This window comes from Schistocerca americana, chromosome 2 (assembly GCF_021461395.2).
Source record: "Schistocerca americana isolate TAMUIC-IGC-003095 chromosome 2, iqSchAmer2.1, whole genome shotgun sequence".
Classification (NCBI taxonomy): domain Eukaryota; kingdom Metazoa; phylum Arthropoda; class Insecta; order Orthoptera; family Acrididae; genus Schistocerca; species Schistocerca americana.
Window position 1 is genome coordinate 426,627,308 of NC_060120.1, and position 22,985 is coordinate 426,650,292.

Below are 22,985 nucleotides of genomic sequence, written 5' to 3' on the forward strand. Positions count from 1 at the left end.
GTGGGATCTCTCCTTGCAATGTATCCTATTTTCCTGTAACCATTCTGGCATCAAACTTCGGTAGTCACTGCCTTTCATCCTTTTTCCTGTACCCACTCCTGATCCACACATCCTTCTATTCCATCAACACACCCACAATTGTTCTATTTCTCTCCTTTTCCTCTGCCTTTCCCCTCCCCATCCCCGGCCCTATGTCTAAAATCCCGACTGCACCTAGTTGCCCTACCAACTCCACAGATTTTCACCATATGCTCTCACAAGCAGCACTTCACAGTCCCTCACCCCTAACCTTCTGTCCTTCCTTACCCCCACCACCCAGATTGCTTCTACCATCATGCACAGTTGCTAACATACTGCTTCTTCAGCCAGAGACTATGATCACGTGTGTGTGAGTTGTATGCATATTGTCCACTCCTGAAGAATGCTTTGTGGCTGTAAGTTTACTTGTTTAGCAGACTTTTTGTTGTGCCTGCCTATGACTTCATATCTCCACTGTAGCAATCTCTCTTTTCATAATATTGTTATTTGAGAATATTCCTTTTCTTAATAACCAGGCATGTATTTGTGAATGGAAGACCACACTAGCTGCAGGAACAACTAGAGCATGCCAGGCAACATGGAGGATGAGCTGAAAATGCGAAATTTAACATTTTACTGTCTGTGAATAATATACAACATTATTGTGGAAAAAGATAGGCTAACTTCAATTTGTGCACATTATCTTGTTCATTGTCTTTAGCTGACAGTAGTATTTAGCCATCATTTAAACAGAAAATCTTAATAAGAATGTAATTCCAGCACACGGGGAACATCATCGGATCCATATCATCTGCAGTGTCTTTGCTATATTTTAATAATATGGCTCCATGTTTTGTGTGTTGAATAATTGTGTATGATTTGTTTTTCATTGCCAAGCAACTACTTAACTGAAACTTTTTTTTCTGGACATTTGTCCAGAAAATCACAAATTTGTAAGTCACTATGTAAATTATCGCATTTTGTAAGGCAATAAGGCAGGTTAGAGTGACAGTTATATGGCTCAAATCTTGGCACTGGAAGAAATTTTCAAGATGAATGTTTGAATGGCATTGATGGAACAAATGGCTGTATAAAGTTCCTCACCATCTATACACTATGCTATGCACCAATGTCTTTCATTAAATCCTAAACATCTCTGTAGACAGTAATGTACTTTTATTTGTTTTCAGTTAAGTAAAGCTCAAAACAAACGTTTTCCCAGGGTGTGTTCACTAAAAAATAATATGAAACTAGGTAGATCTGATCACAAAGGAGATCTTGAAAGAGATGTACAAAATGTGATTGTTGAAGTTTTGACAGCAAGAGTATTCCATGAGATTTTGAGATTGCAGATGGATGATGTTGACATTTTACCATGATATTTCAGCTGGCAGCCATTTGACCCTTTCAGGTGGGTGTTTTATACTGAAGATTGCTGGTGTACATCTGTAAGTTTATATCAATAATTGGCGTGGATGTGCATGTGCATAGGTTACTGCTATGTGAGTGCCCTTTGTCAAGCTGAGCTTCTTCTGTTGAATACAGCTCTATCTCATGTGTGCAGATGCATTTACAATAGTAACCCACCTTCTGTTGAATTGCATGCCCACAGAGTTAAAATTCATTGGTAAAAATTTTAAAATTAATTATTGCTAGAAAGGTCATCACTCTGAAGAAATTAGCCCCAAGACTTAGCAAGTTGAAAGCCACCCATAGTGATTAATAAAATCTTTATTTGCACATATTTGACAGGTTCCTTAATAACTGAAACCTAGAATATTTCATTGTGACCAATATTTCTGTGGCAGAATAATCCATAGACTGTCTTATGGAGATACAGTTCTCATTCGCAGCTATGGCAGACTTACTGGGCTGTGAAAGGTGAGGGTTGCAATCATATTCCACACACCTTTTGTGTACTCTGCATGTGATTTGACCAATATAGGCCTTTCTATACTGACAGTATTCTGTAGATTCAGCTGTGTGCAAAACTAAACCATCTTTCACAAAGCCAAGAAGAGCACAAGTCTTCGTAGGTGGCTGGATGATTTATGTAATGTAAAGGGTCCGTAAGATTCTGCCTAATATCAAAGAATGATAGTAATGTCCTGGACATGAACAGTTTCTACTCCTCTTCATCTTGCAGTGGTCATGTTTCTTCCATGTTAAAACTGTGCTATCTGATTTACAGAATATCAATTAACATTGAACACAGGTTATACAGTAGGTGTCCCACTTACATTACAAATTATTTTATCAGACAGAACATGTGCTTGCAACAATGTTCAAAGGATGTCTATAGTTTGTGAAGGTTGGTGGCAGCTAGGAACGTGCAAATATAGTCTGTATTTGTGGGCTTATAGTAAACAAAATGTCTTAATTAATAATCTACTTTCCAAATAACTAAGAGATATAGAAATTGCACAAAGCCACTATTTTCTATTTCTACCATACATTGGATACTGTTGTGAACTGAATTTAGAAGATGTAGAAATTGTGACAGCTCTTCTTCTTTGTGAGGCCACACTGCAAAAGTATTATATTATATATATGTTGACAAAAGATTTCCAATTTATGTCCTGCCAAACTGAGTGTCCTCTCCTCAAAATCTTCCATAAAGTATCTTGGCTATGATGAAATTTTTCTGGGATTCTGTAATATCAGAAAATTGAGTCCGTCTTGATGCAAAACACCTTGTTATTTGTTTATTTCTTTAAAAAGGCCGACTCAATTTTCTGATATTACTGTTTTCTGTGCAAACACGGACCAAAATGGAAGAGTTCCAAGATAAAATCATTGGTTCTGGGATTCTATTATTAAATAACCTGTGAAAAAACCTGGTAAGGCTTGGGACCTGGTGCTTTCTTTAATATCTTTCTTTAACATCTCCAGAAAGAAAGAAAAATGCTTGATGATAATTAATTTTAAAATTTTGACCACTGATTTTTAACTACACCTGTTCAGTCTTGAATGGGCTACGCATCCAATATCAGTTTTATGCATGCGCCTGTGTGCCTCATACACACCAGTATTTGACAGAGGGCACTTAACTTGACAGAGGGATTCATGCAGTGGCCAGTTGTGCAGCTCTGTCTCTACACCAGTTTTTGGTGTAAACTTACTGACATGCACTAAGAATTGCCTGCGTGAAACACTCACCAGAAAATGACTGAATAGTTGTCAGCCATAATACTGTAATGCCATCCAGATATAATCCTATAGCCTCAGGGAATACTCTACATTATGATAGTACCACATCTAAGAGTAATGAACATCTTTGAACATAGAGAACTTGGCCTCAGAATTTTCATCCAATAATGTATTATGGCCCAATGTTCTGTAGTAGTACATGATTTACGAGGGCTATCCACAAAGTACATTACGTTTTGGAATTAAAAATAAATAAAATATTGGAATTTTTTTTTATTATATACATATGAAAGCCACACTTAAATACTACTTTTCTACATAGTTGCCATTTAAATTAAGGCACTTATCATAGCGATGGACGAGCTTGGAAATTCCTTCATCGTAAAATTCGGCCGTCTGCGTCTTCAACCATGTGGTTACCTCTTCTTGAAGCTGTGCGTCGTCATCAAAACGCTGCATAGCCAACCACTTCTTCATTGCTGGGAATAAGTGGAAGTCACTCGGTGCCAGGTCGGGACTGTACGGAGGATGAGGAAACAACTCCTACGTAAAAGATTCGAGAACTTCACGAGTAGCATTTGCCGTGTGGGCCCGGGCGTTGGCGTGAATCAGCAAGATCTTTGAGCCAACTTTCCCCTGCGCTTGTTTTGTATTGCTCTTCTGAGGTTGTGCAGAGTTTGGCAATACCTTTGAGAGTTTATTGTTGTGCCTCTTTCCAGGAAATCCACAAAAATTATATTTCTACCAGGTTACTGATTAACCACGTGGTTGAAGGTGCAGGCGGCCTATTTTACACCGAAGGAATTTCCAAGCTCGTCCATTGATACGATAAGTGCCTTAATTTAAATGGCAACTATGTAGAAAAGTAGTATTTAAGTGTGACTTTCATCTGTATATAATAAAAAAATTTTCCAATACTTTATTAATTCCAAAACATAATGTACTTTGTGGATAGCCCTCGTATAAGGAAAGTCTTAACTGCACAGAAAAGAGCAGTTAGAATCTTGTGTGGCATATCCCAATGACTCTCATGCTATACATTTTTTAAGAAGCTAGGAATAATGGTCTTGGTGTCCAATGGGCTAAATATTTCTGCAAATTACCATTTAGCCATGATTTGGTGCACATTCTTTCATCGTACAGAATGTCCTCATACTGTAATATATACTGAGATGACGAAAGTCGTGGGATAATGGTATGTGCATATACAGATGGAGGTAGTATCATGTATACAAGGTATAAAAGAGCAGTGCATTGGTGTAGCTGTCATTTGTACTCAGGTGATTCATGTGGAAAGGTTTCTGACATGATCATGGCCGCACGACAGGAATCAACAGACTTTGAACGTGGAATGGTAGCTGGAGCTGGATGTGTGACACTTTCTATTTCAGAAATCGTTAGGCAATTCAGTATTCAAAGAGTGATCTGAGAATACCAAATTTCAGTAATTACCTCTCACTAAAGACTGTACAGTGGCTGATGGTCTTCACTTAACAACCTACAGTAGTGGTGTTGGCGTAGAGTTGTCAGTGCTAACAAACAAGCAACATTGTATGAAATAACTGCAGTACTCAACGTGGCATGTGTGACAAACATATCCATTAGGACAGTGCAGTTAAATTTGGCTTTAATGGGCTATGGCAGCAGGTGATTGACGTGAGTACCTTTGCTAACAGCATGATATCACCTGCAGCACCTCTCTTGGGCTCGTGACCTTATCTGTTGGACCCTAGATGACTGGAAAACCACGACCTCATCAGATGAATCCTGGCTTCAGTTGGTGAGAACTGATGGTATGTTTCAAGTGTGGCTTAGGCTTCATGAAGCCATGAACCAAAGTTGACAACACTGTGCATGTTGGTGGTGGCTCCGTAATGGTGTGACCTACGTTTACATGAATGTCGAGGTGAACCAATGATTGACTGGAAATGCTTATGTTCAGCTACTTGGTGACCAATTGCAGCCATTCAATGATGCACTTTTTATGGTTGACAATGTGCTGTGTCACCAGGCCATAACTGTTCATGATTGATTCGACGAACATTGTGGACAGTTCGAGCGAATGATTGGGCCATCCAGATCACTTGACATAAATTCCATTGAACATTTATAGAATATAATCAAGAGGTTAGTTCATGCACAAAATCCTGCACTGGCAACACTTTTGCAATTATTTACAGCTATGGAGGTGATGTGGCTCAATATTTCTGTAGGGGACTTTCCTGTGGGTCCATTCCACATTGAGCTGCTGCACTACACTGGGTGAAAGAAGGTTTGACCTGATATTAGGAGGTATTCCATGACTTTTGTGACCTCAGTGTATCTCTCCTGTAGAGTGGTATGTGACATGACTTCAGTTTCTGCTAATGTGATTGTTGGTAGTAAATCTATGTCCAGAAGTCAGTGCCCAATTCAATTCAATTCAATTCAGTTTATTATTGTCCTTGTAGTACATCATCAAAATGACATAGGACTTGTCAATAAACATTACAATTTAAAATACATGTACATGAAAATTTATAATTGAATTTACTTGTCACTTAGACATTACAATTTTAATAGAACTATAAGAACATTAACATAAAAATATACAAGTCGGATAACAACGTACAAAAAAAAAAAAAAAAAAAAAAAAAAAAGCTAGTGATTCTCACATCAAAGATTATTTCCATTCTTAGATTAACACTGTTTCACACTTTCATAGAAACAGAAGTATTTAAATGAGAGCAATTACACATATTTATTATGTCAGGGAAATATTAACTGCACTTTTATTGTCAACGGTTCATAAACTCTTCAATACTGTAAAAACTATTGCTCAATAACAAGTTTTTTAATTCTTTTAAATATGTGCAGTTTTGGTATTATATTTAGTTCTTTGGGGAGTGCACTGTAGAGGATTTTGGGTTGGTATAGTAGACATTTGTGATACATAGCTGTTTTATGAATTTCTCTGTGGAAATCATTCCTATTCCTTGTTTCGTAGTTGTGAAATTCTCTGTTTAATGTAGAAAATTCCTCATTTTCTTTTAAGAAACATATGCTTTCGTGTATGTACAAGGATGGTAGTGTCATGATTTTTAATTCTTTGAAAGCATGCCTACAAGAGTCTCTATGTCCTATACCTTTTATTATTCTGGCTGCCTTTTTTTGTAGTCTAAATGAATGTTTTGTTAGACTGATGTTCCCCCAAAACTGCACACCGTATCGTAATAAACTGTGCATGAATGAGAAATAAACACATAACACTGTTTTAATATTACATGAGCTTTTAAGCATTCTAAGTATATAACATGTTTGACTTAATTTTTTGTTCAATGATACTACATGCTTTTCCCATCTTAAGTGTTCATCAAATCATACTCCCAAGAATTTAGTGTATGATGCTTGTTCAGTCTTACACCTGCCCAGTTCTACTGTAAGGTTAGTTATTATTTTATTTGTAATATGTCTGAAGTTGATCCACATTGTTTTTTGGCATTCACAATGAGTCTGTTTTCATTAAACCATCTGTCTGCTTCGTCTGTTGCTAATGTGACTTTTTCCTGTAAGTCAGCTTCACTATTTGCTTTAACAAACAAACTTGTATCGTCAGCAAACAGTACTGCCTCTGCTTCAGATAGTTGACTTGGTAGGTCATTGATAAACATTAAAAACAGTAATGGCCCTAATACAGATCCCTGGGGTACTTCATACAAAACTCTCTCGAATCTTGATGAATATGTCCTATCTGCATGGCTTATCTCCACCTTCTGATACCTGTCTGACAGATATGATTCAAACCATTTGTGGGCAACTCCACGTATCCCATAGGCATATAACTTCGTAAGCAGTAACTTATGGTCGATGACATCAAAGGCCTTTGATAAGTCTAAAAACAATCCACAATTTAATTCCTTTCTATTTATGGAATTTAGAACAAGTTGCAAAAAATTGAAGATAGCTGTTTCAGTTGATTTATTTTTACAGAATCCATTTTGCGCATTAACCAATATTCTATTCTTGATAAGAAATTTGTATAGTCTCTGATACATTAACCTGACTACATTGATAAAGGCCTAAAGTTACTAACATCATATTTATCACCGTTCTTGTAAAGTGGCTTTATAGTTGACATTTTAAGTTTTGATGGAAACACCTCTGTCTGAAAAGATTCATTTATAATTTCAGTGAGATGTGAGGCTATGTTTCTTGCACTTTGCTTAATGACTTTGTCAGGAATCCCATCACACCCACATGACATTTTATTTTTTAACTTATTTATAGCATTTAGTACCTCTGGTTCAGTTACTGGATAAAGGAACATCGTCATGTCATTCATGGGGATTTTTGCCTTGCTATTGGAATTGCATTTAGTTTTAATTAAATTTATGGCTCTATTTGTGAAATGTTCATTAAATATGTTGCCAATCTGAAGTGGGTCCTTAACAGTTTTACCCCCACTTTTAATGACAAAGCTGGACACAATATTTTGGTAAATTCCAAGTCCCCATCATCACATGAGAAAAACTTAAAGAGTTACAGCTAGGAATAATGACCACAACATTTCAGTGTATTTATTCCCTAACATGTTGTGTCATAAAGAACCCAGCACAGAATAAAATCAATTCATTAAAACATTTTGTGAAATGAAGTCAAATATGCTCTTATAAAAAGGGCCTTGAATGCACTATGCTGTAATATCAACAGAGTTAACAAATATATGTTCAAATGCAACATGAAGCAGTACTTGCTTGACCATGAATTGTGGTTGTATGTGAGCTCTTCAAGAAGTAACTACACATCTTTCACATAAATTCCTCTCAATGTATAATTAAAAGATAAGGTCACTAATTGATTATTGAATTGATGAAATAATACTAGAAATGAAAGTTCTGTTAATCGCAATCACTGTGAATAACTGTAAATACAATACTGTATCACTTATGATAATAATTCTCTATAGGCATAATCTGTATCATTTCAAGTAGGGGGGGGGGATACCTTCATAGTCTTGGATGTTATTGAATTTAGCATATGTTAATATTCTGGAGTAAGTAAGAAACATGTATTTTTTGTTTACTCCAGAAAAACTGCTGCCCTGAGATACAGGCCTGATGTCACTGCAAACACCATTTTGAAGATGCGAATTTAAGAATTTTTTTAAAAATGCTGTATGTCTGTAACAGTTCTAGATATTTTGTTATAGCTTTTTTTATTTGGAAGATAATTGCTTTATGATTACAGTGGTATCCTTTGTTTGGACATATCTGTCAAAGTTGAATTTTTTTATAATTTAGAGAATTTTTTTTTTTTTTTTAAATCCCAATCCACTAAAGTTAGATTTTTTTCTGTTGATTAGTACCATGTGGTACTACATTCTCTGTAAAGGTGAGCTTCCACTTTTAAGCTGGTCTGGTTTTAATTTAAAAAATCATTTTTTTAACTTTCAAGGGTAATGTATGTCTTCACTGAAGTTGTTTCTTACTAATTTCTTTGTTACAGTGTTTATTCCTATTGTTTTCAATGCAGTTATTTCTTATTACTTTCTTTGTTGCAGTTATTTCTTACACTATGTTGTAGTTTCTTGTCAGTTTCTTTGACATGGTTGCCACTGCAGGTTTCTGTATTGTAATTGTTCAGTGCTAATTTGTTTACTGAAAAGGCTTGTAAGAAATCTGAGACCATCCAGTGAGTTCTATGTTTTTGTGAGGAATTTGCCAGTTGATGCAGTTGCAGTGTGTTTTATGAAAAGGACTGTTTGAAATGTCTTCTGATTGGAGCCACAGGAAGATGAAGTGTGCTGACTATTTGCATACCCATAAAAGAGTGATATATAAGACAAACAAAAAACAGACTTCCTTCATGTTGGGAATAAGTGTTCTCATTTGAAGACTCTGTTTAACCAGAGTGAAGATTTTTCCAGTGACGACTTTTTGTGTCCTAAATGTTTTAACAGAACAACAACAATGATAGCATCTGAACTAGGTTAAGCCTAACATGGTGCAGATGATGCAGATTTTGCAATAGATGAAGAATTAAATACCCTGAATCTGTCAACTACAGAGGTAGGTGTTAGTGGTCAGTGAAGTAGAGTCATAAGCTCTATGCATCAAGAAAGTGCAGAGAAATTACTAAAGCTATGGATGAATACACTACAGCGAAACTGACCACACTCCTCAAAGTAGAAATTCCATCTTCAGAAGAAAATGAACCAAAGTACTCTTGCACCCCTTGCCAGGAATTTTTCACAAATATCAGTTCAGCTGTTGAATATTGTGCATCCAAAAGGTGCACATTTTAACTATTAATCCAGAGGCAGTTTCATAGAAAACAATTTTGAACCACATTCCATCAGTATCGAAGTACATGGTAGACAAATCTAGAAATATGAGGTCTGTAAAAGGACATGTTTGGAAGACCAGATCCCTATTATGGTCATCCTGTAGAGCAGCTCAAGTTCAAATAGTGCATTCATTCTATCTAGAAGATAAAGCAGACACTTCTTGCTAGAGTGCTAACAAAAAAGACACTATAACTGTAACAGTTGAAGGTCAAAAATTTGTGAAAGTGAAGAGGTATATGCCTCACAGTATTAAAGAAACAATTTATAAGAGCAACTGTACAACTTCAAATATTGGATGATCAAAATTTTATGCACTATGACCTAAGTGGGCAGTTCCACACCTACCTAGAGATGTCTGTTTATGGGTATACTGCACGAATTTTGAACTTTCTGAAGTAACTTCAAAGAACTTGCTGGAGTATGTGACATATGATACATTGGGTGGGCATGTGAAGTCATTAGTAGTCTGTGACATAATGCTAGAGACTTGTTTGTTTCAAGAATGTGCTGACTGCCCTGGATAGGATGGACTGTCTTTACAGACACTTGGCCTGGAAGACGTAGCAGATTTTCAAACGGAGAAAAATTTGCGCCTAACTCTCATTCAGAACATGTTCTATCATACGCAGTCTATTATTTGGTTCTTGTTAATCATTATCAAAGAAAGCAGCAGTGTTAGTAACATCAAATAGCAGCAAGCCATGCCGCGAGCGGCAACACGCCGTAAACACGCACTATCAGAATGCGACAAACAATGCATGATGCAGTACAGTAATGCATTTTCAGCTTAGAGTGACGCAAACACCTATAACAAAGAAAATGGCACTTATCAGATCAAAGCAAAATAAGCAATCGATTCAAACCAGACGAAGCACATGAAAAAGGAAGGGTATCCGTATAAATACGGACGGAGCGCCTGACGCATAGCAATGGCTTCCTGGTAAAGCTTAACTACTAAGATTACGACTCGAACCAAACTACTGTAGCTGTATCGTCTTTCATTCGACCTAAATTGTGTCTCATATTACAATGGACCAACTTTGTTTCGATTTGGAGGTGCGGCCTAAAACTTTTCTCTCCCCTTGAATTTCGAGTCTCAAATTTCAGGTGCAGCTTAGATTCGGGAATTTTTTTTTTCCTTTATTTCGAGTCTCATTTTTCAGGTGCGGCTTAGATTCGAGTGTGGCTTAGATTCGAGTAAATACGGTAGGTTTCCAGCTGAAGGACAGCAAGAACGCCATCAGTGCTCACTTCCAATTCACAATGTTTTGAAGATTGTAAGTGCTCCATTTCCTATTGGTCCAACAGGAAGGCATCACTCTATATCAAAGGAAGTTATTGAAGGAGTGGAACACAATTTTAGTTCATTGACTGGCTAATTTCAGTATAAAACAGAGTGCACAGAAGTTGTATAAATTGACACCTTTAAGTCTTTGCACCTTTCACATACATTCTGGAACCATTTAGAATGCTTGAAAAATGAGTCTCTTACTCATCTTTCAGAACTAAAATTAGTTAAATAAGACAAGGTTTTGATTTCTATGAGCCTGTTATGTGATAATGTGGTAATAAATCAGGTTTTATATATGGCAAAAATTTCAGTTGTATATAAAACCTGTTCAACCTAAAAGTGGAAGCTCTCCTTTTCAGGGAATGTGGAACTATATGGTACCGATCAACAGAAAAAAATTAATATTTTATGGATTTGCATTTTCAAAAAAAATCGTGTTCCATAAATTATAAAAAAAAGTTCAGAATGCTATAGTAAAATAACTTTGATAGGTTTTTGAGGATTTCTTTGTAATCATAAAACAACTATCTTCCAATTAAAAAAAAACCAACAAAATATTTAGAGCTGTTCCAAATATACAGCATCTTAAAATTTTTTCCAAAATTTGCATCTTCAGAGTGGTATGCGCAGCGTCATCTTTGGAGGGCTGTACCTCAGAGGAGAATTTTTTTTTGGAGAAAAAAAAAAGTATGTGTTCCTTACTTAGTTCTTCATTTTAACATATGGTTAAGTCAATAACATCCCAGACTATGAAGGTAAGACTTCTTCCTAGCCTGCCTGAATTCATATGGACTATGCTTATAACTGTGTATGCAATTTTTATGATACTGTAAAGTAGAAATGGTGAAACTTATCATTCATTTAAAAGTTTTTATCTTGTAACGTAATGATTGCTAATACTATCTTTGTGTTAAAATTGCTACTGTTTTCACTCTGCAAATTGTCTTGTTCTACATTTGAATTATTTGCTCTTGTTAGTGGTTGTTTGTAATGCATAATCACCATTAACAAGTTAACTCATTGCCGAGACTCATGATCTCATTTCTTCATTAATTTTTAAGTAACTGAATGTTTGACTAGGTAAGTCCATCCACAGTTATCTTCAACTCTTCTTAATATAATCTGAAGAGGTAGGCTGGTAATCTTTGTTTGATCCAACCATCTACTTGCTGTTCTTCCTCATAGTCTTCTGCCCTAGATTTTGCCTTGCAAGATAGTGTTTTTTAATTTATCTCCTTCTCTTTTCAAAGTGTGTCCAGGGAAATGGTGGTATCTTTGACTGACATGGGAAGATAAACTTCTTGAGATGCTAAGTTCTTTTGTAATAGAAGAATTCGTTCTTCTTTCTGTCCGTGGTACACGTAACATCATCTGCCAATACCACATCCTGAAGACAACAATTCAGTTCTTATCACTAGCTTTCATTAGCCTGGTCTCGCAGCAATACAAGAACACAATAAACACAAATAATTTCACCAAGTGCATCTCTGTTGTTTTGGATATTGCATGGTTCTGCCAGATCTTACACCACTGCAGCTCAGCCAAGGATGATTCTTTGTTTTATTTCTTTGTCAAGCTTCCCTGTGTCACTGATCAGGGATTATAGATAAAAATTTACTGCCTTTAGATCCCTTAAGAATCCTGTAAGTTGAATTTTATCTAAACTTTGGTGGTTAATAACCATTAGTCTGTTGTTTTTTTTTCATGCTTATCACTAGACCAAAACTTAAGCTAATAGTTTTTACCCTCTAGAACAGATCTCTAAGCTCTCCTTCACTTACTGCAATGAGAACTAGTATCATCTGCAAGCACAGAGTGATTTTCCTACTGCCAAATAAAATTCCACCATCCCAGCCATCCAGTGCTCGCCTAATGACATACTCTGTATAGTTGTTGCGGAGTGAGATTACAGTATATAAGCTTGTCTCACTCAATTTGTCAAATGGAAAACTTCTGATTATTCACCATCCACCATTATGGTAGCAGTGTTGCTGTTATAAAAACGTTTATTTAATGATAGTAGGTGTTCTGGAACCCCAAAGTTATTGATTACATGCCATAACTTGTCCCACATGACACAATCAAAGGCCTTTTTACAATGCAGCAAACAAATGAAGGCAGGGACACAGAACTCAGGACTTTTTCAGTTGTCTGCCTCAAATTCAAGATCGCCTCTCCAGCACCTTTACCTGCCACAAAATGCGCTTGTTCTGTAGAAAACTGAGGTTCCAGGAATTTTTGTAGGTATTGACCGATTATGTGCAGGAGGTCTTTTCTAGCAAGCAATATTAACGCTATAGCCCTATAATTGGAAGAGTCCCTAACTTTTTTTGTGGCGAGGAATTGGAACATGTGTAGTCCAGTGTTAAGGCCATTTACTTACACATTAAATGCAAAGCATGTATATCTTCCTCTGTCCTTAGCATCTGTACCTGGAGATTTCTTGGTTTTCAAATGCTTGGGGGCAGTTTCAGTTTCACTAAATAGCGTATCAGGTTCCATGTCTGATTCCATACAAATGTTCTCTTGCTCAATATTTCCTTTTCAGTATAGTATTTTATAGTGTTGATTCCACCTAACTATTTCTAATTTGCGTATTCTATTACCTACATGGGCTGCTTTTTATTTAACTTTTGATGCTGGTCAATTTTATTACAAATACTGATGAGATACTGTGTCTTATAATATAAGCAACTGCACTGTATTTTGTAGCAATGAACTTTCTATGTTTCTTCGTAAAATGATCACACAATATGAATACATCATCAAAATGCAGTTGGGGTATCAAAAAGTTGAAAATTCCCATGCCTCTCAACTGGGTTCATGGAAAGGACCAAATTGCAGCAAAAAAAGTTTTTAAGGTTTGATAAACTGGAAATAATTAGATTTGAATAGAGTAGGTAAGGCAACTGTGAAAATAAATACAAAAAAAAATCTTTTAATTACCTTACTCATTGCCACAGGTAAAGGATGCTGCACAAGTTAGGAACAGATGCATGGTAGTGCTTCATGAAGCTGGAGCACAGCCTGTATGAACAGCCCTGCTGACAAGCATGTTGCTCTCCCACTCCAGGCTCTGGTGTGCATCTGTTTCTAGCTTGTGCAGCATTCTTTACATTAAGGGTATTAAAGGATTTTTCAGTGTTTATTTTCATCATCTCCATAGCTGCACTTTTCAGATCTAATTATGTCCAGTTTATCAAACCTAAAAAATGTTTCCATAGCAATTTTTCATCATTCTAGTTCTTTCCAGGAACCCAGTTGACAGCCATGGGAATTTTCAACCTTTCGTTATCCTAGTTGCATTTTGCTAATGTATTTGCTTTGTATGATAATTTTACAGATGGCATGTGCAGTGACCATTTTCGATAAGTTTGATGAAAACTTTTCTCATAGAGTGTGCTTCTGTGCAAAATGGGATCAGGACATTTTTTTTTTTTTGCCTACCACAAATGAAATACATCATTGACAGAGAGAAATGATCATAATAATAAAATAAGAGAAATCAGAGCTCATACAGAAATATGTAAGTGGTGTTCTTCCCCCCCCCTGTCCGAGAATGGAACCATTGAGAAATATCTTTATGGTGGTTTGACGAACCCTCTGCCAGGCACTAATTGTGAATTGCAGAGTAATGTTGAAGATTTAGATGTAGATGTAGACCTTGGATGACTAATATTTCCTTTTTAGGTATCTTTCTTATTTTTTTATAAGCAAATCAGGATATTCATCAACTTTCATGTCTGATAAATCTGCGGTAGTAGTATTATTAACTTATGTGAACAGAATCAAAAAGAAGGAGTACATCAAAGTAAACAAGTGACAAATAGTAAGCCAAACTGTGTAGGTATAGGCATGAGTCCATGAGTCTGTTGGGAACATTGAAATGAATCTTTGCCAGTCATCTTTCATTTTTAAGCTATGTGTCTAAACTATTAAACAATTCTGGTGTCACCTGTAATTTTCTGTTTTGGGTAGTTCCTGGAGAGGATGTTCTCCAACTAGTGACTGCTTCCTCCATGTAATTTGAGGAACAGGTGATCCATCAGCTGCACAGTCAACTCTAAGACTGCTCCCAAGTACTGCTTCAGTGTCACTTGGTTCAACTTTCCAGCTAGGTGGAACTGACATGCAAAGAACATTCATTTACTAAAATGACTTACTGACAAATACCAAGATCTTAACATTTTTTGTGTAAAACATTGAGTGATAGTGGTACTAGCAAACATTTAAACTGCTGTCATAATCTACTCATTAAGGGGTATGATCTTATGTTAAAAGTTTAACACACTAAGACAAGTATTACAGTTAGAAATTTTGTGTTTATCTTGAGGCAGTGTAACTGACTGTGCACAAATTCTTGGACCTTATTCAACCAGTGTTTGAGAATGAGAGCCCTTAGAGACTTCCAACAAACTTCAAACATAATTTTAAACCTTTACAAAACTTTCTCTTCCAGACACCCCTCATAAACGATGAAAGGAAAAAAGTTTATCACATACAACATTTTTGCTGTTCTTGCAGTACAACTTCAAATCAAACATGGCATTTTCATTCGTTACTGCTTACTACTTACACTATTCATATCAGAATACAGTTTGCAGACAGTATCCTTGTATACTATTGAATGTACCAACAAAATTATATCATTGTACAATATGTATTTCAGTGGATATAATGTATCAGATGTGAAAATATGTGGAAAACTAGCCTCTGCTTAAAATGGCGTGCAGTAAAACTTCAACATAAGGCATGACTTTTTAGTTAATTATTTCTTTATTACTAAGTCTGTCCACAACACACTTTGCAGACAATATCTACTTATATCACTGAATGTTCCTGCACGCTTATATAATTATATGGCACATAGTTCAGGAGACACATCATAAACATTGAGATGAATCCTCGTTCAGCTCACCTGAAGATGGCTGGCAGTTGCCCAGCCGAAATATCGTGCAATAAAGTTTACAATGGCCAGCTGCAAGCCCGAAATCTTTTTGAACAATTGAGATGTATGAAAAGCTTGCTTTCGCTTGTAATGGGCTGCAAATTACCTAAACTATATTCATCCAGTGTTTCACAATGAGAGCACTTAATGACTTCCAACAGACCTTCTAACTTTTTTCCTTCTTTGTTATATGACACGTTAATTCATTTGTAAATTAATCAGATGTTTGAAGCTGTTTTATATATGGGGGTTTGATTCTTTAAAGAATCAGTGGTTTACTGATACTAAAGAAATGATAAAAATACTGGATACTTGTATGAGTAATATTTATTTGAAATTAAATTCATGCAGGGGAACAGAAATTCTCTTCAACAACAATATGAATAAATAATTCTTTTTAACCAATCTCTGTGATTCAGAACTGTAACCCACTGGCAACTTTCTGAAGCAATATCTCAGAAATCGTTGATTTTGAAGAAGCACAGAAATACATAACAGAAAAATTTAAAGAAATGGCATCTGGAAGAAAGTTATGGATATGAAGGGGTACTGGAAAAAAAAGCAGAATTATTTTTTGGAAAGCTATGTGTTTTAAAATTGCTTACAAAACAACCTTACCCTTTCAATATACTCTCCATTACAATTAACACATTTGTCCCACTGCTGCTCCTACTGTTTTTCTTAACTTCTTCAATGTTGTCAAATCGGTGTCCTTTCATGTCCCTTTTCATGTGTAAAAATAAGAAAAAGTCACACTGAGTCAGGGCAGAAGAGTGAGGTGCATGGGGCAGCAGAACCAGGCTATTTTTAGCCAAAATGTGTCTAACAGAGAGGGCTGGGTGTGCAAGTGCATTGTTGTGGTGGAAGAATCAGTCTCATGTCTGCCGCAAATTGGATCTTTTTTGATGAACACTGTTGTACAAACTTCTTGTTGTTGTTGTGGTCTTTAGTCCTGAGACTGGTTTGATGCAGCTCCCCATGCTACTCTATCCTGTGCAAGCTTCGTCATCTCCCAGTACTTACTGCAACCTACATCCTTATGAATGTGCTTAGTGTATTCATCTCTTGGTCTTCCTCTATGATTTTTACCCTCCACGCTGCCCACCAATGCTAAATTTGTGATTCCTCAATGCCTCAGAACATGTTCTACCAACCGGTCCCTTCTTCTTGTCAAGTTGTGCCACAAGCTCCTCTTCTCCCCAGTTCTGTTCAATACCTCCTCATTAGTTATGTGATCTACCCATCTAATCTTCAGCATTCTTCTGTAGCACCACATTTCAAAAGCTTCTATTCTCTTCTTGTCCAAACTCTTTCTGAAAGAATTTGTATGGAGTGTAGTCATGTATGTATGTAGTCATGTATGCATGGAGTGTAGTCATGTATGCATGACTACACTCCATACAAGTTCTTTCAGAAACGACTTCCTGACACTTAAATCTATACTCGATGTTAACAAATTTCTCTTCTTCAGAAATGCTTTCCTTGCCATAGCCAGTCTACATTTTATATCCTCTCTACTTCGACCATCATCAGTTATTTTGCTTCCCAAATAGCAAAACTCCTTTACTACTTTAAGTGTCTCATTTCTTAATCTAATTCCGGCAGCATCACCTGATTTAGTTCGACTACATTCCAGTATCCTCATTTTGTTTTTGTTGATGTTCATCTTATATCCTCCTTTCAAGACACTGTCCATTCCGTTCAACTGCTGTTCCAGGTAGAGTTTTGTCAGGACTGGCTCTCCCAAGGCCGTCAGTAGTTCCAATGGAATGTTGTCTACTCCCGGGGCCTTGTTTTGACTCAGGTCTTTCGGTGCTCTGTCAAACTCTTCACGCAGTATCGTATCTCCCATTTCATCTTCATCTACATCCTCTGCCATTTCCATAATATTGTCGCCAAGTACATCGCCTGTGCGTAGACCCTCTATATACTCCTTCCACCTTTCTGCTTTCACTTCTTTGCTTAGAACTGGGTTTCCATCTGAGCTCTTGATATTCATACAAGTGGCTCTCTTTTCTCTAAAGGTCTCTTTAATTTTCCTGTAGGCAGTATCTATCTTACCCCTAGTGAGATAAGCCTCTACATCCTTACATTTGTCCTCTAGCCATCCCTGCTTAGCCATTTTGCACTTCCTGTCAATCTCATTTTTGAGACATTTGTATTCCGTTTTGCCTGCTTCATTTCCTGCGTTTTTTCTATTTTCTCATTTCATAAATTAAATTCAATATTTCTTCTGTTACCCAAGGCCTCTGTTACCCTAGCCTTAGTCTTTTTACCTACTTGATCCTCTGCTGCCTTCTCTACTTCATCCCTCAGAGCTACCCATTCTTCTTCTACTGTATTTCTTTCCACCATTCCTGTCAATTGTTCCCTCATGCTCTCCCTGAAACTCTGTACAACCTTTGGTTTAGTCAGTTTATCCAGGTCCCATCTCCTTAAATTCCCACCTTTTTTCAGTTTCTTCAGTTTTAATCTACAGTTCATAACCCATAGATTGTGGTCAGAGTCCTCATCTGCCCCTGGAAATGTCTTACAATTTAAAACCTGGTTCCTAAATCTCTGTCTTACCATTATATAATCTATCTGATACCTTCTAGTATCTCCAGGATTCTTCCATGTATACAGCCTTCTTTTATGATTCTTGAATCAAGTGTTAGCTATGATTAAGTTATGCTCTGTGCAAAATTCTACCAGACGGCTTCCTCTTTCATTTCTTACCCCCAATCCATATTCACCTACTATGTTTCCTTCTCTCCCTTTTCCTACTCTCGAACTCCAGTCACCCATGACTATTAAATTTTCGTTTCGCTTCAGTACCTGAATAATTCCTTTTATCTTATCATATATTTCATCAATTTCTTCATCATCTGCAGAGCTAGTTTGGCATATAAACTTGTAGTAGGCATGGGCTTCGTGTCTGTCTTGGCCACAATAATGTGTTCACTATGCTGTTTGTAGTAGCATACCCACTCTCCTATTTTTTTATTCATTATTAAACCTACTCCTGCATTGCCCCTATTTGATTTTGTATTTATTACCCTGTATTCACCTGACCAGAAGTCTTGTTCCTCCTGCCACCAAACTTCACTAATCCCCACTATATTTAACTTTAACCTATCAATTTCCTTTTTTAAATTTTCTGACCTATCTGTCCGATTAAGGGATCTGACATTCCACGCTCCGATCTGTAGAACGCCAGTTTTCTTTCTCCTGATAACGACATCCTCTTGAGTAGTCCCCGCCCAGAGATCTGAATGGGGGACTATTTTACCTCTAGAATATTTTACCCAAGAGGACGATACCATCATTTAACCATACAGTAAAGCTGTATGCCCTTGGGAAAAATTATGGCTGTAGTTTCCCCTTGCTTTCAGCCATTCGCAGTACCAGCACAGCAAGGCCGCTTTGGTTAGTGTTACAAGGCCAGATCAGCCAATCATACAGACTGTTACCCCTGCAACTACTGAAAAGGCTGCTGCCCCTCTTCAGGAACCACATGTTTGTTTGGCATCTCAATAGATACCCCTCCGTTGTAGTTGCACTTACGGTACGGCCATCTGTATCACTGAGGCAAGCAAGCCTCCCGGCAAGGTCCATGGTTCATGGGGGGGCAATCTTCTTAAAGCTTCCAAATAAAAGGTTTGATTGATGGTCTGACTTGGGGGAACAAACTCTGAATGAACTAGACCCTTGGCATAAGAAAATCAAATCAGCATTCTTTTGACGTTTGATTTAACTTGACAACATTTTTTTGGATGTCTTCTGTTGGCTTCACTGTTGCTTTGTTTCTGAGTCGTAACCATAGAACCATGACTCATCACCAATAATGACCCTTGACAGAAAATGTGGATCAACTTCAGGCTGTTGTTTCAAAGCACGATATGTTTTGACATTCCTTTCGATTTTCAGTCGGAACCTGAGGAGCAAATTTGTCAGCAACCCTTTTCATTTCCAAATCATCTGTTAAAATTCTCTGAACCAAACTTCAAAATAACCCACTAATCTCTAACAGTTGAGCAGTAGCCTGTCGGCAGTCTGTGAGCACAAGCTCTTGAATTTTTTCAATATTTTGCCAATGCGAGCAGTTGATGGATGTCCAGAATGAGATTTGTCATCAATTGAGATTACACTATCTTTAAATCTCTCAAACACCCCATACACTTGAGTTTTTCTCAAAGCCTCATCTTGGTAGGCCGTTTTCAATATTAAAACAGTTCCAGCAGCATTTTTAGTGAGTAGAAAACAAAATTTCATAGCTGCACATTGCTTACATAAACTTGCCATCATAAAAAACGAAAGAAGAACAAAACAGCACTAGCAAAAACAATCACTGCAGATGAACAGAACAAGCCAGATTGAGAGCAAATGTGGCACTGAAGTGGCAATGAGTTGCACTGTACATGCCTAGCAGCAGAAATGCATACTACACAAGTTCCCCCCACAGCAATGTTACTCTGTTTTTATTGGGTACCCCCTTGTACTGATGGTTTGAAATTAACATTCTGTTAGCATTTTTGGAACATTTGAATGTTTGAACTAATATATTCCTTAATATAAGATAGCTGAGCTGCAACTACGTTTATAAAAACTGCGCACTCGACAAGTCACTTTAAAGCATTATGTATGTATCAAGATTTCTTAGTGTTCCATTGACAGATGGAAGATAACAGTCACTATGTGAGTTGTTATTAAATCTGATTTTATCTTCATTGTTTATGCAGGAGCAGTATAGGATGGGTTCATAGTTAAAGTGAATCAAGTTCACTTTTCATTGTCAGTAAACTCTATCAACAGCCGTACACTTAAGATATTTTATTTTATTCTGAAAGCAGCCAGTTTCAGCAATTCATTTTGCCATCTTCAGGCCCCATACATTTTTTTCAAATCAACAAACTTACTGTATAGTGCCATAAAACTTGATATTGTGAATTCCAATTGTTGTGCAGATGCTTCATACGAAGACATGACAGCAGCTGAGTTGCTGTCATGTCATCTTATGAAGCATCTGGACAATGACTGGAATTCACAATATCTAGTTTTATTGTGCTATACGATAAGTTCATTGACTTGAAAAATTGCCGAAACTGGTTGCTTTCATAATAAAATAAAATATCTTCAAGTGTACAGCTGCCAGTAAAGTTTATCGACATTGAAAAGTACATACCGGCTGATGTATCCTGGTCATAATGGACTAACTGAGATTTAAAGTTGATTTTTGGTTATTTTACTATAGAGCTTACCATTGTATTATGAAGAAGTAAACTCATTTATTTTTTGAGTAGTTGTGAACCAAGTCAACAGTGGTCTTGTTTTATTACACTTCAGGCTGTTAGGAGTGAGGTTTTGTCTTGATCTAAATTAACGTGTTACACACTTGGCAACAATGTTGAAAATGACTGTTCATACAATTATTGCTCTGTGCCTACAGTATCAGTCATATGTTATATATACGAAGTGTTTTTATAAAAAGTGCCATGTTGTTAAGATGGAGGAAAATAAGCAAAAAAACGCGTGCTCTCCAAACTTATCCACAGCTGGAAAGGATTTATTGCTGAAAATTGTATTGTCTGTATAAAGACAATAGAAAGGGAGACATGGAAAGAAGTTGCTGTTGACTTTAATTCGTAGTACAATCATGACTGGACAAATAATGGAACAAATCATGACCTGAAAAAGGTTGAAAATGTGTTGTGACTGTGTAAAGTAAAATATCAAGGAAACACTTGAACTTAACAAGTTGTAATTTTAAGTCACACTTTGAAATTATTACATCTCATCTTTATGTAATTGCATGTGGCATGCACACTCAAGCAAAAACAGAGTCAAAACTTTTTGGGATTGAAATGATTAAAACTGGAAGTCTTAATTTCATCTGGCTTACTGTTACAGAAAGCAGATAGAAGCTAATTGCAGCTGTGCAGGCACCATTTATTAGTATTAAGCCTTAAGATGGCAATTCAGATTTTCATTGTGAACTGTACACATTTTAATAACTCTGATAAATTGTTTGCAACAAATTTGCTGTATAAAAGGTAATTTATAATATTATTTCTCATTTTCAGCTTTGTAGCTGTTTGGTGTAAATAAATTGTTAATAAATGCCATTCTCTTTGCATTTTGGCTCTTGTTAGATTCATTTTCTGTAGGTACTGGAATTTATTCATGGACTCTCCTCTTAAGGAGTACTGTGTCATCCATGCCAGACTCCTCATCCAATGCACTGACAACTATATTTCCTCAAGAACTGGTATATGTGGTGTAATGCAGTGGTTAGCATCACTGTCTGGTGTGCTGGTGTCACCAGATCAAAGCTGACCACCAGGAATTTGCTATTTGGCATATGTAATTTCTGGAAGGTTCTTGAAAAATCTTATGTTTGTAATTTTTGTTTATTCTGGAATGTTCATTTTTTTTTAAAAATACTGGCAGGACAGTTCTATTCTGATTGTATATTGGTGTCAGTAATAAATGTGCTTCCAGTGCTAAATGTTGTGTTTCATTGTTGACTCTGCTTTCAGATTTGGACTTGATTGCATTTTTTACACACTGTTTGGTAGAGACACCAGGTACATCAAGACATTTACATCGACATAGCTCCAATTAAACAACATAAGAGCCAATGCCTACACCGACAGGAACCAGAATACATGCAATACATCATTCCTAAGATGCATATCAAGAGATTGATGGATTCCAAGACAGCAGTAAGTCAGCTGCACATCAGGCATCTTTTGATGTTTTCCAGAGATACCAATCAGGATCCATCGAAATGGCTGTAAGGATTTGACCAATTTGCCAAATACAACAGATGGGATGACATGATGTGTTTGGCAAATGTATACTTAGGTGACATAGCCCAGCAATGGCATTAGAACAATGAAGAGAAGTTCAATAGCCAGAACAAATTCCAAGCCAAACAGAAGAAAACTTTTGAGGGCAATCAGCAGCAAGTCTGCTTAGCAACTGAAGAGCAATGCCAAATGTCATGGCCAAACAACACGGTCATACATTCAGAATGTTTTGACCCATAGCAATACTGTGAGTCCAGATATGACAGGAGACAACAAATCTCACATCTGATGACAAGAGTCACAGAAGATATGTACCACACAAGATCTTCTGATAATGAATATCACAAAACATAGTAATTCATCAAGTGGTGCCTGTGTGTCAAGGAAATGCAACAGAAAAGAGTCTGATGAAAGAGGCATTATAATCTCCTGAATGTGGTGCCTATGGAAGTTGTTTAAGAC

General features: G+C 36.7%; 1 protein-coding gene across 1 annotated transcript in view; it reads right to left on the reverse strand.

Annotated features, from left to right (window-relative positions):
- The window catches only part of LOC124594067 (Down syndrome cell adhesion molecule-like protein Dscam2), a 198,161-nt gene that overhangs the window by 152,542 nt on the left and 22,634 nt on the right, over positions 1–22,985 (reverse strand). The window contains exon 6 of the mRNA XM_047132417.1: positions 14,740–14,908. Within this exon, the coding sequence (XP_046988373.1) occupies positions 14,740–14,908 (169 nt within the window). The remainder of the gene's footprint in view (positions 1–14,739; positions 14,909–22,985) is intronic.